The sequence below is a fragment of the Hemiscyllium ocellatum genome, chromosome 33, assembly GCF_020745735.1.
Source record: "Hemiscyllium ocellatum isolate sHemOce1 chromosome 33, sHemOce1.pat.X.cur, whole genome shotgun sequence".
NCBI lineage: Eukaryota > Metazoa > Chordata > Chondrichthyes > Orectolobiformes > Hemiscylliidae > Hemiscyllium > Hemiscyllium ocellatum.
In genome coordinates this window covers 10930484-10945750 of record NC_083433.1, presented here as the reverse complement: position 1 = coordinate 10945750, position 15267 = coordinate 10930484, and the positions used below count along the sequence as shown (strand labels likewise).

The 15267-nt window shown below is 44.2% G+C and overlaps 1 protein-coding gene across 2 annotated transcripts in view; it reads right to left on the bottom strand.

Moving 5' to 3' along the window:
- Positions 1 to 15267, bottom strand: part of si:ch211-51c14.1 (protein kinase C and casein kinase substrate in neurons protein 1) — a 75420-nt gene that overhangs the window by 32291 nt on the left and 27862 nt on the right. Inside the window, exons 2-4 of one of the 2 annotated variants that reach the window (XM_060849294.1) lie at positions 14401 to 14512; positions 9470 to 9626; positions 3249 to 3484 (exon numbers count right to left, since the gene is read on the bottom strand). In XM_060849294.1, the coding sequence (XP_060705277.1) occupies positions 3249 to 3484; positions 9470 to 9626; positions 14401 to 14460 (453 nt within the window). In that variant the 5' untranslated portion in view covers positions 14461 to 14512. The remainder of the gene's footprint in view (positions 1 to 3248; positions 3485 to 9469; positions 9627 to 14400; positions 14513 to 15267) is intronic. The other variant, XM_060849295.1, reaches the window with a different exon arrangement.

The window sequence follows — 15267 nt, the reverse complement described above, 5'->3', positions numbered from 1 at the left end:
AACAAGTACAAGCAACTTTAAGAGTGGAGTGCAAAATTCTTTCAAGGATGTTTTCCTTTGATCAGAGAAGGCTGAGGATTTACCTAATTGAGGTGTACAAAATTATGAGGGTCATAGATAGGGAGAAACTTTTCCTCAGTAGAGGGATCAATAACTGAGGGGGCATATTTAACATAAAGGGCAGGATGTTGCGAGGGGAATGAAGGAAGAATTTTTTCACCCTGATTGTGGTTGATGCCCAGAGCTCATTCCCTGAAATGATGGTAGAGGCAGGAACTAGCACAATGCTTTAGAGTATTTGGAAGTGATTGAGAAATGATGATCACTTGGAGTGTCATAGCGTACAATGCTATGGGCCAAATGCTGAACAATGGTATTGAAGTAGATAGGTAAGAAAATAAGACATAGGAGCAGAAGTTAGGCCATTCAGCCCATCAAATCTGCTCCACCATTCAATCATGGCTGATAAGTTTCTCAACCCCATTCTCCCCTTAACCCTCGATCCCCTTGACAATCAAGAACCTATCTCAGTCTTAAATACAATCAATGACCTGGCCTACACAGTCTTCGGAGGCAATGAATTCCATAGATTCACCATTCACTGGCTGAAGACATTTCTCCTTATTTCCATTCTAAAAGGCCTTCCCGGTTCTCGGGTCCTAGCTTCTTTTACCATTGGAAACATCTTCGCAACATTCACTCTGTCCAGGCCATTCAGTATTCTGCAAGTTTCAATTTGATATCCCCCCCCCCCCACCCTTCTCAACTCCATCGAGTACAGACCCAGAGTCCTCAAAAATTCCTCATCTGATAATGAACCAAAGGGCCTCTCTTCCTGCTGAGAAATTCTATGACTTCATGCCTGTCCAAAATAAAGGTTGCAAACCTGTAATGGATAGCTGTTTGACAGTACAGAACATGAATATTGGTGAAGAGAGGGACCTGTTGCTGAATGTTTTCGTCTTGCTGTCTTTATGACAGCTGGAAGAAAGCCAAGTTTCAAATGAAGAGTGCGAGTTATTACAGATTTAAATATTACTGCAAAGAGTGACGCTGGTTAAGATAAATACAATGCCAAAACTTCAAATTATTACAACAATTTAAACAAGAGAACTTTAATTGGTTAGGACGATCAGTTAGCTTGTCCGTCACATTTGACTTGCCGATCAGTTAGCAACTGTTGTGCAATTTGTGATCATAACTAGGGAGAAATATTCCCCTCAGTTGAGAGATCAATAACCGGGGGCACATGTAAGATAAAGGTCAGGATGTTTAAGAAAGGAATTAAGGAAGAATTTTTTTTTGAGTGCACAGCAGAATGCATTGGGAACCACTCAGATCTGTAATAACTTGTACTGTCCACTAAGTGGCATCACAAACTGTGAAATGATCAGAAGTGGGGAATTTGTGAAGGATCAAAGCCACCACCATGCAACATCCAGGAATTCAAACAAATTCATCACCGTTCACAAATCACATATCTAAGTCTTTTAATGTTTCCAAGAATGATAGGCCAAGGGCTGTTTATTGTGCTGCAGTCAGAGAATTTCAAATTGAAATATTGTGTTGGTGCTGGGAGTGGAACTAAAGCATTGGATTGAACACAGACATGGTGCTCTCTACCAGCCTGTGTCCCATGGTTACTCCCTGTCCACACCCCTGTGTGAAGAAGGACACAATTGTGTACAAGACGTTGGTGGGTGCCAGTAGGTGTTAACCTGCTCACACTTCAAGGGTCAGTCACTCAGGAGAGGAGTTAAAGTGTGGTCAGGCAGCATCCGAAGTGCAGGAGAATCGATGTTTCGGGCATAAGCCCTTCATCAGGAATTCCTCAATTTTCGAAACATCAATTCTGATCTCCAGCATCTGCAGTCCTCACTTTTTCCACTCGGGAGAGAGCAGAGAAACTGCCTTATTAAAATTAATAGTTTGAGTGTGGTTGTTTATTTTTAATATGGTGGGAACATTGAGAATTTGTGATGTAAATGTCAATAGAATGCGTACTTTATAGTGCAACAGGTTTAATTGGAAGCACACTAGCTTTCGGAGTGACGCTCCTTCATCAGGTGATTGTGGAGGGCTCGATCGTAACAGAATTTATAGCAGAAGTTTGCAGTGTGATGTAACTGAAATTATACACTGAAAAATTGATTGTCTGTTAAGCCTTTCATCTGTTAGAATACAGCGATAGTTTCACTTCTTTCATGTGTAAATCACAAAACCCTTTTTAAAGTTGCATTCTCGGGTTAGCTGCTAACAATGGTGATAGCTAGACAATATGTTGAAGGTGTCAGCTCCATGTGTTCTCTGTCTATGACCTGATGTTTAGATTGTTATCTCACTTATTAGATTAGAATCAGTGTTTTACATAAATTCATGCAGTTTTTGAGCTCAGAGTACTACATGAATATATGCAGTTTTTGAGCAATGTGTAATGTAACTCTGCAATAAAAAAATCACCACAAAATATATGTGTGTGCATGTGGGTCTTTGTCTATCTGTGTGTGTGTGTGTAGTGCAATGGTGATCACCTGTAATGTGACATGAACCCAAGATCCCAGTTGAGGCCCTCCCTATGGGTACCGAACTTAGCTATCAGCCTCTGCTCGGACACTTTCCTCTACTGCCTGTCCTGAAGTCTACCTTGGAGGATGGTCACCCATCCACTTTGCTCAAAAACTGCATATATTCATGTAGAACTCTGAGCTCAAAAACTGCATGAATTTATGTAAAACTCTGTTATCTCACTTTTTAGATTAGAATTAATCTAAACATCAGGTCATAGATGGAGAACACAGGGGACCAACACCTTCAACATATTGTCTAGCTATCACTATTGTTAGCAGCTAACCCGAGAATGCAACTTTAAAAAAGGTTTTGTGATTTACACATGAAAGAAGTAAAACTGTCACTGTATTCTAACAGATGAAAGGCTTAACAGACAATCAATTTTTCAGTGTACAATTTCAGTTACATCACACAGCAAATTTTTGCTATAAATTCTGTGTTACGATGGAGCCCTCCACAATCACCTGATGAAGGAGCGTCACTCCGAAAGCTAGTGTGCTTCCAATTAAACCCATTGGACTATAACCTGGTGTTGTGTGATTTTTAACTGTGTACACCCCAGTCCAACACCGGCATCTCCAAATCATGACTACTTTATAGTGTGCACAGTACATTCCCATTTAAAGCAATAGACACTGTCCCTAATGTGGCTTGCACACACTATGTAACCATTAATATACCTTTTTCAGTTTCTTTGTCCAGGGTTTCTGCGCTTTTCGGAATCCACTCTTCACCTCATGGGTCTCCTTGAAGCCCCCGAAGAATTTCTTGTGGTAAGTCTCCCTCTGCCAGTTGCTAATCTTGGCCGTGTCCTCAGTCACTAGCGATTTCTGGATCTCCAGGTGGAGTTCACTCAGCCGGTCTGCGGAGGTAAGGAAGGCGTGCCACGCCTTCAACAGAGTACCGTACATAGGACCTGGTGAGTACGATAGACAGGCTGGGTATGCTTGCTATGCAGTTAGTTTGGCTACAAACTCTGATACAGTCCTTTTTACAACTTTGGTCACTAAAAATCCAGTCAGCCTTCTTACACAGTCAGAGAGAAAATAGGGGAGGCTCGCTAGACTATTAATCCAGAGACCCAGCTAATGTTCTGAGGACCCTGGTTCGAATCCCACTGGTGGAATTTGAATTCAATGAAAAAAAATTGGAATGAAGAGTCTTATGATGACCATGAATACATTGACAACTGTTTTGTAAACCCCATCTAATTCACTAATGCCCTTTAGGGACAGAAATGTTTCGAATCCCTGCAGTGTGGAAACAGGCCATTCGGCCTAAAATGTCCACACCAACTCTTGAAGAGCATCCCATCCAGCCCCACAGCCCTACTCTATCCTTGTAACCTTGCATTTTATATGATTAATCTACTTCACCTACACATCCCTGGGCACTTTGGGCAACTTAGCATGGCCAACCCACCTAACCTTCACATCTTTGGACTGTGGGAGGAAACTGGAGCACCTGGAGGAAATCATTGCAGACAGGGGGAGAATGTGCAAACACCACACACACAGTCGCCAGAGGGTGGAATTGAACCAGGGTATTATGAGGCAGCAGTGCTAACTACTGGGCCACCATGCCTGCCTTACCTGATCTGGCCAACATGTGACTCCAGACCACTGCGGTTGACATGCAATTGCCCTCTGAGCAATTAGGGATGGACAATAAATGCTAGCCTAGCCAGCGAAGTCCACATACCCCTAAAGACACTGATTCCTGGGATGGCAGGACCGAAATGTAAAGAGACTTGGTGAGGACTTTATTCACTGGAGTTAAGAAGAATAAGGAGGGACCTCATTAAATCCTATTAAGTTCTAATAGGGCTAGACAGGGTAAATATAGAAAGAATGTTTCCCAATGACCAGAGAATCCTGAACCAAGGGTCACAGTCTAAGGATACAGGGTAGGCGGTTTAAGACTGAGATGGGGAGAAATTTCTTCATCTGGAGAGAATAAGGAGCATGTGGAATTCTCTGCCACAGAAAACATTTGAGGCCAAATATTGAATGTTTGAGATGGAGATCGATATAGTTCTCAGGGCTAAGGGAATCACAGGGCATGGAGAGAAAGGGGGGAAACAGGAGTTGGATGATCATCTATGACAATATTGAATGGCAGAGCACACTCGAAATGCTGAATGTCCTGCTCCTGCTCTTAAGGGCGGCACAGTGGTTAGCACTGCTGCCTCACAGCTCCAGGAACCTGGGTTCGATTCCAGCCTCAGGTGTGTCTGTCTGTGTGGAGCTTACACATTCTCTCCGTGTCTGTGGGGGTTTCCTCCAGACGTGTGGGCTAGATGCATTAGTCAGGTGCAAATGTAGAGTAAGAGAGGATGGGAAGGAGTCTGGGTGGGTTACCTGGAGGGTTGGTGTGGACTTGGGTCAAATGGCCTGTTTCCACACTGTAGGGGTTCTATGATGTTAAGTGTTATGTTTCAATGAAAGATTTACTGCTAAGGCTACTAAGTCCAGAATCAGTATTTGATATGAAAGAAAGATTTTGCATTTGTTTATATTCTTCCACCTCCACCACTCCGAATTTTTTGTGACATGGTGACATAAGAATTTTTATGTCTATTTAACTGGCCACACAGGGTCCTTGTGTTATCACAAGACAGCCATCTCTAGCAGCATGACACTGACTCTTACTGGGACTGAGAGAAAGTGAGGACTGCAGATGCTGGAGAGTCAGAGACGCTCTTCACTAGGTCTTGAAGCTCCAGTTGCTCCCCCTGGACTCCTAAACATATCCGTAGCCTTTCAGGGGATCGAGTTCCAGATTCCAACTGCCCTCTGGGTGAAAACGTACTTCTTGATTTCATTCTAAAACTGCTCGATACCCCATTGTTCCAGAGCAACTAGCACATTTCTGACTCTGCTCCCAGAGACATGAGCACAAGGCCCAGGCTACGCTCCCAGTAAGATTAAAAAAGTGTGGTGCTGGAAAAGCACAGCATCTGAGGAGCAGGAGAGTCGACATTTTGGGTATAAGCCTTTCGTCAGGAATGTTGGGGAGGTGGGGTGTGAGGGAGTGGAATCTGAGAGATGGGTGGGGTCAGGTAGCTAGGAAGGCGATAGGTAGATACAGGTGGAGGGTGATAGTGATAAGTTGGAGAGGAGGGTGGAGCGGGTAGGTGAGTAGGAAGATGGACAGCTAGGTCAGTTGAAGAGGGCGGTACAGAGTTGAAGGGTTGGATCTGGGATGAGGAGATGAGGGAAGTGGTGAAATCAATGTTGATGCCGGGTGATTGGAGGGTCCTGAGGCAGATGATGAGGCATTCTTCCCATCTAACTGCTTCATCCTCCCCACTGACCTATCACAATCAGCCCCCACCTGAATCCACTTATCACCTTCCCAGTTACCTTCCCCTCAGCCCCACCCTACCTCCTTTTTATACCTCAGCCCCTTCCCCCCCCCCACCCACATTCCTGATGAAAGACTTATGCTCGAAACATCAACTCTCCTGCTCCTCGGATGCTGCCTGACCTGCTGTGCTTTTCCAGCGCCACACTTTTCAGATCTTACCGGAAGTGTCAGCCTGGGCCTTATGCTCATGAGTCTGGGAGTGGAATCAGAACTGTGCTAGTTGCTCCGGAACAATGGGGCATCGAGCAGTTTCACAGAGAAACATCTTTTCACACAGTGGGTGGTTGAAATCTGGAACTCAATCCCCTGAAAGGCTACGGATACGTTTAGGAGCCCAGGGGTAGCAATTGGAGCTTCAAGACTTGTTGGCTAAGAGCGTAGAGGATATGGAGAGAAGGTGGTCAATCGGAGCCAAGGTACAGACCAGCCATGAATGAACTGAATGATAGAGCAAGTTCAAAGGGCTGAATGGCCTCCAACTCCTCCTATGGGAAGCTCCATGGTTATTTGCATGCCTCGACTATTAATTTGATCAGATTCTCTCCGGTACAGTGGTTTATTTATAGAATGTGACACTGAAGAATAGCTTGCACACCAAACTGACAGTCTTGGCCTGGTCACCTCTCCTGATCTCCAGCGGAACTCTCACATACACCTCGTTACTAAGAAGCTGGTTTCCTATTTCATGCCAAAACCTTCCTCTTTAAAGTTCAAGTCCATCTTGGCTTCCAGGTCTGGAGATACTCTTCCAATGTTTCTCTCTCACTGCTGCGCAATAAATGCTTGTTACCCAATATATCTCTCTCTCTCTCTTTCTCCATTAGCATTCAATCTCCTTCCTCTCTTGTACCTCAGTATCAACATCACTATGGCAAAAAGGTACTCCCTTCTTTTGTTTTATTCAATCATTCCCTCATCGGATATAGGTTTTCCTGGCTGGGCCAATATTTGTTGCCTGTTTCTAATTATTCTGGAGAAGGGGATAGTGAGCCACCTTCTTGAACAACAACAGTCCATTTTGTGAAAGAACATATGAATGGTATTAGGGAGAAAACGCCATGGTTTTGATCTTGCGACACCGAAGGGATGGTTTTATATTTCCAAGTCAGGTAAATGGCTCCGAGGGAAACCCACCGGCGATGGCGTTCCTATGCATTTGCTGCCTTGTCCTTCTATTGTTGATCTTGGAATGTGCTGTCAAGGAATCGAGGGAAGCTGCTGCAGTGCATCTGTCTGTGTGGAGTTTGCACATTCTCCTCGTGCCTGTGTGGGTTTGTCTGGACGCTCAGATTTCCTCCCAAGGTGGATTGGCCATGCTAAATTGCCCACAGTGAAGAGGGATGTGCAGGCTAGGTGGAATAGGGTAAGATGCTCTTTGGAGAGTCAGTGTGGACTCAATGGGCCAAAGGCCAGCTTCCACACTGTAGGGATGCTAAGTGCCACTCTAGCAGGCTGCTTTGTCCTAAAGAGTAGTGAGCTTCTTTTCTTTTGTTGGAGCTGCACCCATCCAGGTCAGTGCAGAATATTCCATCACATTCCTGACTTGTTCATTATAGGTAACGGACATGCATTGAGCAGTCTGGAGGGAAGTTACTTGCTGCAGATTTCCCAGTCGCCAACTCACTCCTGTAGTCCCAGTATTTATATGGCTTGTCCAGTTTAGTTTCTGGTTAGTGGTAACTCCCAGGAACTTGATGGTGGGGAGGGGTCAGCAATTGTAATGTCACTGAACATAAAGGGGAATGGAAATTGTTAGAAATAGTCTTTGCCCTGGTGTCTGTGTGACACAAATGCCACATAAATCAGCCCAGCCTGGATCTTTTCCAGGTCTTGCTGCATATGAACAAGGGCTACTTTAGTATCTCAGCAGTTGTGGATGGTGCTGAACATTGTGCAATAATTAAATAAGATCCACACTTTCTACATTAAATCAAAAAGAACATCTTCAATGAAGCAGATGAAGATGGCTAATCCATGTTTGGACTGAGGCTATAATGAGGTCAGGAGCTCAGTGACCCTGGTGGAACTCAAACTGGGCATCAGCGAGTAGGCTACTATTAAACAAGTGCTGCTTGAAGCACTGTCAATGACACCTATCACTTTACTGGCGATCAAGTGTCGGCTTGATATGATGATGATTGGTGGGTTGGATTTGTACTGCTTTTTGTGTACAGGGACATAGCTCAGTCATTTTCCACATTGCCAGTGCTGTAGATAAACTGGAATAGTTTGGCTAGGGTGTGGCAAGTTCTGGAGCACAAGTCTTCAGTGCAATTGCCAGAATGCGGTCAGGGCCCATTGCCCGTACAGTATCCAGTGCCTTCAGCTGTTGCTTGATATCGCATTGAATGAATCTAATTGGCTGAATACTAGCATTTGAGATACTGGGGACCTCTGGAGGAGGCCAAGATGGATCATCCTCTCTGCAATTTTGGCTGAAGATCCTTTTTTCCTATTGAGCTCAGGGTGTTGTACTCTACCCACTTTGTCAGCTGAGACTCAGAATAGCACATTTACCTCAGAATTTGAACGCCATGGGTTCACGCTCCAATCCTGGAAACCTGGTTACGGAATACTTGTTGACTATAAAGCATTTGGGTTTTCTGAAAACTTCAGAAAACGGTGCTATAGAAATTCAAGTCTTTCTTGCATTCCTTAACTGAGAAAAGTGTGGACCTGTTCTCTCTGTTATCAGTTCTACCTGTTGCGCAGCCTTGAATGGACACCTCCCACCTTATCCTTCACTTAGAATTAGGGAATCTTGCAACACAGGAGGTGCTCTTTTGACCTGTCATGGTTCGGAGTGAGTTCAACTCTTTCTTTTTATCCCATGCCCTACAGATTTGTTCTTTTCAAGTATGCTCACTAAATCTGATTCTAATAACCTTTTCAGGTCGTGGCTGATCACACCCTTTGTGATTAAAAAAATGTACTCTCATTTCCTCTCGAGATCTTTTTCCAATTGTTTATTAACCAGTGAGCTCCTGTTCCTGACATGTTTGCCACAAAGGAACAGTACCTTCCGCTTGCTGGATCCAGAATTGCAGATTCCAGAATCCCGACAGTGTGGAAACAGTCCATTCGACCCAACAAGTCCACACCGACTCTCTGGAAAGCCACTCAGACTCACCACTCCACCCTGTCCCTGTAACCTCGTATCTCCCCATGGCTAATCCACCTAACCTACATATCCCTGGATACTATAGGCAACTTAGTACGACCAATCCACCCTAACCTGCACATCTTTGGACTGTGGGAAGAAATCGGAGCACCCGGAGAAAACCCACACAGACACAGGGAGAACGTGCAAACTTCACATAGACAGTCGCCCGAGGGTGGAATCAATCCTGGGTCCCTGGCGCTGTGAGGCAGCAGTGCTAACCACTGAGCCACTGTGCTATCCTCCAAACCCCTCAATTTTGATTAATTGCTAAATGTCTCCTTTAACTTCTGGAGAACAACCCCAGCTTTTCCAGTCTCTCCATAGGATTGATTTATCCTCTTGGAAATTCCCTCTTCCAGATGTACTCACTTGCTTCGACTAGTGGCTTCCACTTCCGTGACCAGGTTGCTATCTGCAGGGCGTACTGTTTCTCAATCTTTGCTCTCTCCTGGAAACACAGGATGATGTCGTTGCAGACTTTGTAACCATCGTCCGTGCGCTTGGTTGTACTTTTATATTTATCTGGCTGGGAAAAGGAAATTAAAATGTTGCTGAGATGTTAGTCACTGACGTAGGTATTCCTGGTTTGTCAGTCTCAATTATCATACTCATCACTCCTGCACTCACTAACTGACATTGACAAATGCTCGACCAATATCGCAATTATTTTCTTTTTAGAATCATAGAATCCTTACAGTGTGGAAACAGGCCATTCAGCCCATCGAGTCCACACTGCCCCTCCAAAGAACATCCCACCCAATCCACACCCCTACCCTATCTCTGGAACCCAGCATTTCCCATGGCTAATGCAACTAACCTAAACATCCCTGGACACGGAGAAATTTAGCATGGCCAATCCACCATCTGCCAACATTTCTGCCACGTCCAAAAAGACCCCCCCACCAGGGATATATTTCCCTCCCCACCCCTTTCCGCCTTCCGCAAAGATCGTTCCCTCCGTGACTACCTGGTCAGGTCCACACCCCCCTACAACCCACCCTCCCATCCTGGTACCTACCCCTGTCACCGCAGGAACTGTAAAACCTGCGCCCACACCTCCTCCCTCACCTCTATCCAAGGCACTTCCACATCCAAAGTTTTAGCTACACATCCACTAATATCATTTATTGTATCCGTTGCTCCCGATGCGGTCTCCTCTACATTGGGGAGACTGGGCGCCTCCTAGAAGAGCGCTTTAGGGAACATCTCCGGGACACCCGCACCAATCAACCACACCACCCCGTGGCCCAACTTTCAACTCCCTCTCCCACTCTGCCGAGGACATGGAGGTCCTGGACCTCCTTCACCACCGCTCCCTCACCACCAGATGCCTGGAGGAAGAACGCCTCATCTTCCGCCTCGGAACACTTCAACCCCAGGACATCAATGTGGACTTCAACAGTTTCCTCATTTCCCCTTCCCCCACCTCATCCTAGTTCCAAACGTCCAGCTCAGCACTGTCCCCATGACTTGTCCGGACTTGTCCTACCTGCCTAGCTCCTTTTCCACCTATCCACTCCACCCTCTCCTCCCTGACCTATCACCTTCATCCCCTCCCCCACTCACCCATTGTACTCTGTGTTACTCTCCCCACTCCCACCCTCCTCTAGCTTATCTCTCCACGCTTCAGGCTCACTGCCTTCATTCCTGATGAAGAGCTTTTGCCCGAAACGTCGATTTCGCTGCTCCTTGGATGCTGCCTGAACTGCTGTAGGTAGGATCTGAAATGCCCGACATAGAAATGTGATGTAGGCAGGTTCAATTAATGATTTCAAGGGAGAATTGGACAATTATTTGAACAGAAATTACATATTATAGGGAAAATGGCAAGAGATTAGCACAAGGTAATGATCCTCATTTAGGCAAATGGACCAATTAGCCGCTTTTGTGCCATACGGCTTCTGCGATTCAAATAGGCTTGGAAATCCTCTAATCGACCTCGCACACAGTTGTGTCTCTGTAACCGCCTCCAGCTCTACAGACCTTCGCTAAATCTGCACAGCTCCAACACTGGCCTTTTGTGCACATTTCCTTCTTTCACCCACCATCGGTGATTATAGCCTTCAGCTAAGTTCTGGAATCCTTCCCCAAATCTCTCCATCTCACCATCCATCTCTGTCTGTTTACACTGTTAAATGTCATTGTGCTTTCTAGGATTGCCTTTGGCCAGGGAGGTGACATAATTGTTTGATGTGTCCACACCATGTGTAATTGATCAGTGAAGCAATGGCATTAATTTCTTGTAACATGGGTGCTGACTCTGAACTGAGTCATGTAGACAATGGGGTAATTTGGCTGTCATTCACTCCTAACGTTTTTGCTTTCAGAAATGTAAGAGAATCACAAAAAGTATTTGAAAAGTTAGTGAGAATGTGTGGTCTAAAACTTATTAGCAAATTATCTGAAGATGAAACCAGAACCTTGTTGATTAAAAGGGAATTTTGAAACTGTTTGGGATTGAACTGGATGGTGGGACTAGTATTGCCACAGTCCTGATGGGCCAAGTGTCTCCTGTCCGCACTAGAATGTTCAATGGGGGTAAATGTAATTTAGATTCGATTACAGTGTGGAAACAGGCCCTTCGGCCCAGCAAGCCCACACCGACCCTCTGGAGTGTAACCCATCCAAACCCATTTCGCTCTGACTAATGCACCTAACACTATGGGCAATTTAGCATGGCCAATTCACCTGACCTGCACATCTTTGGACTGCGAAAAATCTATCAATTACATGAATTTTGTGGTGAAAATGACAGTGAAACTGAGAATGTTCAGCATCATTACTCCATTAAAACTGACAGCAACCTCAGAGGTTCACAGGTGCAGCATAACATGGAATTCCAGAGGTTGCAGTCAGCAATTGTCCACTCTTCCTGAGCATCTGCTGTTGAGGTGCTTCCAGTCATAATCAATGAGTGATTATCCAGATTAACAAAAACTTTGACTTTTACTGTGGTTCTCACAGTAAAGAGCCCTTGTAAAAGTAACATCTTGTTGAATAATTACAACAGCATTTTAACAGCATGCTAATATCACAATAACTACTAAACACACCCACTGATCTTGAAAAGCAACTTTTATGTTTGCATGATATCAAATTTCTCCACTGAAAAAAATACATTTAATAGAACATTTTAAGTCTACTTTAATTTTAGATTTAGACTTTATTGTCACTTGTCAACTTTGTATTAATCTACTCAAAATCATTTACAGTAAAAGATTTCATTATCCGGTACTGAAGCATCACTGATACCTCAAAGACCAAAAAAGGTACAATAAACTTTCCATCCTCAGTCAAGGGTGATTTAAAAATGTATTTATGGTTTCTTGGTTTGTTCTTTCCCTTTCTTTAGCTAACGGAGTGTGACTGAGCTATTTGTAAAACGCAACAAATATATCTCTGTACGCCCCAGAAAGTGGTGCAGCGGGGAGACTCAGCATAACAAATGCAGAGCAGAATTAGCTTTTCCCTGCTATTAACAGTAATTTGGTTATTACTTTCCCTGCTGAACCTCAGAGAGTGCCTTTGTTTTCTGTAACTATCAGCTCTCCCTTTCTGAGGCATTCATAAGTGAATGCACATCTTTTTCATTGCTTCTGCTGTTTGCTGCTGCTGTAGCAACTCCCCAATAACTGGCATTTTTAAGTTAAAGGCATCGCCCATTCCCAGCATGTGATACATCACACAAATTGCACTGTTTCCAGAACAGTGAACCTAAAAAGGAAAGATATTAAAGTTTTTAACTTCCTGGGGTATGCTGTGATTTATCTGAGGTGGTTGGTTTACCTGCCTGCTGACATCACTGCTGCTGGATGCCTGGAGATCCCCTGACTTAGTGCCAAATTTATACAGACTTTGGGATGGGGGAAAAGCCTTGCCACAGAGATCGCTAAATCTTTGTGGACAGCCCTTTTGGAAGTTACCAGTGACTATCCTTTGCGGTGACCGCACAGTCCAGACCAAAGATAAATCAGCTAGGCTTTCTTGTGTCAATTTCTCATCTCCTGTGACTTTAAGAAAGGCAATCCATAAACTTCCACTTTATTGAATGGATTGAATCATAGAATCCCCACAGTGTTGAAACACATCATTCAGCCCATTGAGTCCACACCATCCAAAGAGCATCCCGCCCAGACCCATGCCCCTACTCTATCCTTGTAACCCAACATTTGCCATGACTAATCCACCCAACCTGCACATCCCTAGACATGTGGCCATGCTGAATTGCCCATCCACCTAAAATGCACACCTTTGGACTGTGGGAGGAAACTGGAACACCCGGAGGAAACCCACGTATACACACACAGGGAGAACATGTAAACTAGACAGTCGCCCAAGGGTGGAATTGAACTTGGATCCCTGGTGCTATGAGGCAGCAGTGCTAACCACTTAGCCACTGTGCCACCCACTATGGATTTCTCAATATACTAGAGCATGTCCTGATCAGATGATTAAAGTCTTTTCATCGTAGTTTAGTTCGGATGTGCAGTTAGTTCAAACATAGGCCCTTTTACTGCCTTAGTTTTCCGGTGGTAACTGTAGCGAGAGAGTAATGAGGTCAGCTCACTGGATCTCTCAGAATCTGAGTTCCCCGATTGGGGCTGTTAATCTGATCCAATCAGGAAGCCCTGGCTAACATATAAAAAAAGTATGAGTGTTAGAGATGCTGACACTCTGTTACCTGACTTTGAATGAGATAGTACTAAAGTAAAGGGCTGTTCACGTGTAAAGGGTGACTGGAGCTGGGATACTGGCCTCCACGGAGTTATTTCAATAATGTCCTTCCCCTTACTAAGCATGTTCAGGGATTTCAATCAATTTCTTGTTAATTGGTCTGGTCTGGAGAGCATGAGGAACAGAAGGAGAAGTAGGTCATTCACTCCCTCAAAACTGCTAAACTGCACCATGCAATATGATCACGCTAATCCGAGGGAGCCTTTACTCCATTTTCCTGCTTGGCCCTCAAACGCTTCGACTCTCTTGTCAAACAAAAATAATCTAGCTCTCAGTGAGCACCATAACCATCTGAACAGAGATCATTCACTTACATTCAGGAATCCAAGTCTTTATTGCTAGCCCTTGACTAAGGAAGACTGGGACTACTTATAATTTCTTGACTATATCACAGACTTTTTGTCTGTGTGGCTTAAGTCTTCTCCACATTTAGATTTTCTGGAGAATTTTCTTCTTTTAAAAAAAAGTCTCAGCAAGACGATAAATATAAATCATCCCCCAGAGCTACATATTGGAGCAGTGTTATGTATGAAACGCAAGATAATCCCAGATCATATGGAACTCACCATCCAGAAACTGTTGCTGGTTGCTTCTGGCCCTGGGGCATCGCTGTATTTCAGTGACATGGCAGCACAGTCCTGTGGCTTCTCTCCCTCTCTTTCTCACATCAACTTTCTTCTAGGAGTCAGGAGAAAAAGGGTTTACTGTTTGAGAAACACTTGCAACTTCCACTTTCCATTTCCAGTGTCAGTTTTACAAGATGGGAACTTGTAACTGCACAGAACCAAACTGCATTTGTGAGTAATGAAATATACATTTTTAGGAATAAAGTATATTTTTGAAATAATGTTTTAAAAATTAGAAATGGTCAACAAATGCTGCCCTTGCCAGAGACAAGCAGAAAGACTTTTTTAAAAATGGATTGCAGTCATTCACAAAAACAGCTCACTATCGCTGTCTCAAGGGACAGCTAGAGATGGGCAGCAATACAGGACATTGCCATCAATGCTCAAGTCCAAAGAAAGAAACATAAATTCCACCCACAGCCCTATGAGGTGTGGGCGTTAGATTAGATTCTCTTGGCACCGACATCCTGAACTAAATATGTCTTTGTAATGTAATACGGTGTGATTCAGAACAGGCTCCCCATTTACTATCCAATGCTCAATATCCTAAAGTAAAAGTAAATATTCACGCAATTGTCTCTGGATTCATCTCAAAGGGTATTCACAATGTGCAGTAATTCACCCCTGGGTTTTCTTTAAACGAGTACAATCCAGGGACTGCAATACACTGTCTGGCAGATTAGAAGGGAAAATAATCTTCAAAAAGCACTTTATCATATCCTCAGGATGTCCTGACAGGAAAAACTGCTTTAACTGTCAGGAGGGTTGGAAACTAAAGGAAACAGATTTAAAACAATGGGTGAAAGA